The sequence below is a fragment of the Nanorana parkeri genome, unplaced genomic scaffold, assembly GCF_000935625.1.
Source record: "Nanorana parkeri isolate BGI_ZX_2015 unplaced genomic scaffold, ASM93562v1 scaffold1251, whole genome shotgun sequence".
Classification (NCBI taxonomy): domain Eukaryota; kingdom Metazoa; phylum Chordata; class Amphibia; order Anura; family Dicroglossidae; genus Nanorana; species Nanorana parkeri.
Genome location: NW_017307519.1, coordinates 72,222 through 73,603, shown reverse-complemented (window position 1 = coordinate 73,603; position 1,382 = coordinate 72,222). Strand labels below are relative to the sequence as shown.

The following is a 1,382-nucleotide window of genomic DNA, read 5'->3' as shown; positions in this document are numbered from 1 at the left end:
GGGGGGTCGTTGCGTATCGCGGGGTCTTACCGTCGGTCACCTGGTTGGGGTCGGTCGAATGCTTGCACATGATAATCTTTTCGACCAGCTGGTTGTAGCTTAGCTTGCCCACCGCTCTCACAGCTTCTGCGCTCTATGGGGAAAATAAAGGAGGAGCCGATTACTAAACATTATATATGTACACATTAGGGATGCACCAATACCGGTATTTCGGTATCGAGTGCCGATATTTTTTTTTTCCGGTACTCGCCGATACCGAATACCAGAAGTCCCATTCAGGAAGCCAGGCGGTGTGTAAATTCTTGCCACCCGGCTTCCCGATTAGCGGGGAAGCCGTCCCCATGCTTCTCGTCACTATGTGGCTTTCTGGCCAATCAGAAAGCCGGGCGCCTTGTAATGACGCGACGCCCGACTTCCTGGAAGCCGGCTCCATACTCCCTCGTCACTAGTGAAGAGGGAGGTTCCCGGCCAATCAGGAAGCCGGACAGTGTGTAATGACGCGCTGCCCGGCTTTCTTGGAGACGGGTCATGACGTGCCGCCCGGCTTCTTGATTGGCTAGGAAGCCAGCTTCACTTGTTGCTAGGCAGCCTGGCTTCCTGACCAATCAGGAAGCTGGGCGGCACCTCATGACCCGCCATCCGGCTTCCAGGTCGGTCAGGAAGCCAGGCAGCCTCGAGAAGTGCACCGATAGAACACCGGCTACCAAGGCAATCAGCCGTCCGGCCGGCTCCTGATAATCGGGGGGCATACGGCACCGCTACTTGCTGTGGGCGAGTACTGAAAAACAAAATATCGGTACTGGTATTGGCATCGGTGCGTCCCGAGCGTGTGTGCGCGATACTCGACGGGGCAACCAGGAAGCAGCCACGCCGGATCCCAATTCACAGCCATGCAAAGCCTTCCCTAGCGGTACCTGGGGGTCCACCAGCCAGCCGTGGTACAGCGGTATGTTGAGGAGGTCGAAGACGATGCATTCCGGGGTGTACTCGAAATCCCCCACGCCGGTGAACCGCACGTTCACATCCAGACCCGTGGACAGCTTGGGCAGCACCGTCATGGCGTCGTTCACGTTCTAAGACAGGAAGAAGGCAATTTACGGGTCAAGTCTGTGCATACGGCGCGCCGCAAATCAACATTCAAAGTACCCAAGTTCAAAAATTGGCATTTCAGAGTTTGGCGGATGGTGGAGAGAGAAACCCGAAATACAGCAAGGGCAACTCCGGGAATTTACTACCCCGGCACTGCAAGGGTTAAGTCCATTTTGTCTATGGGGCTCAAATAAAGCAGGCGTGCTCCTCTGATCCCGGGTCCAGTGGTGGTCAGCGCTCCCCTCTGCTCTCTCTCCCCCCTCATCTGGTTCTCTCTCCCCCCCTCCCCTCTC

The 1,382-nt window shown here is 56.5% G+C and overlaps 1 protein-coding gene across 1 annotated transcript in view; it reads right to left on the bottom strand.

The window, feature by feature from the left end:
- The window catches only part of FAM63A (family with sequence similarity 63 member A), a 26,016-nt gene that overhangs the window by 16,978 nt on the left and 7,656 nt on the right, over window positions 1-1,382 (bottom strand). The window contains exons 4-5 of the mRNA XM_018568839.1: window positions 915-1,073; window positions 31-133 (exon numbers count right to left, since the gene is read on the bottom strand). Of these exons, the coding sequence (XP_018424341.1) occupies window positions 31-133; window positions 915-1,073 (262 nt within the window). The remainder of the gene's footprint in view (window positions 1-30; window positions 134-914; window positions 1,074-1,382) is intronic.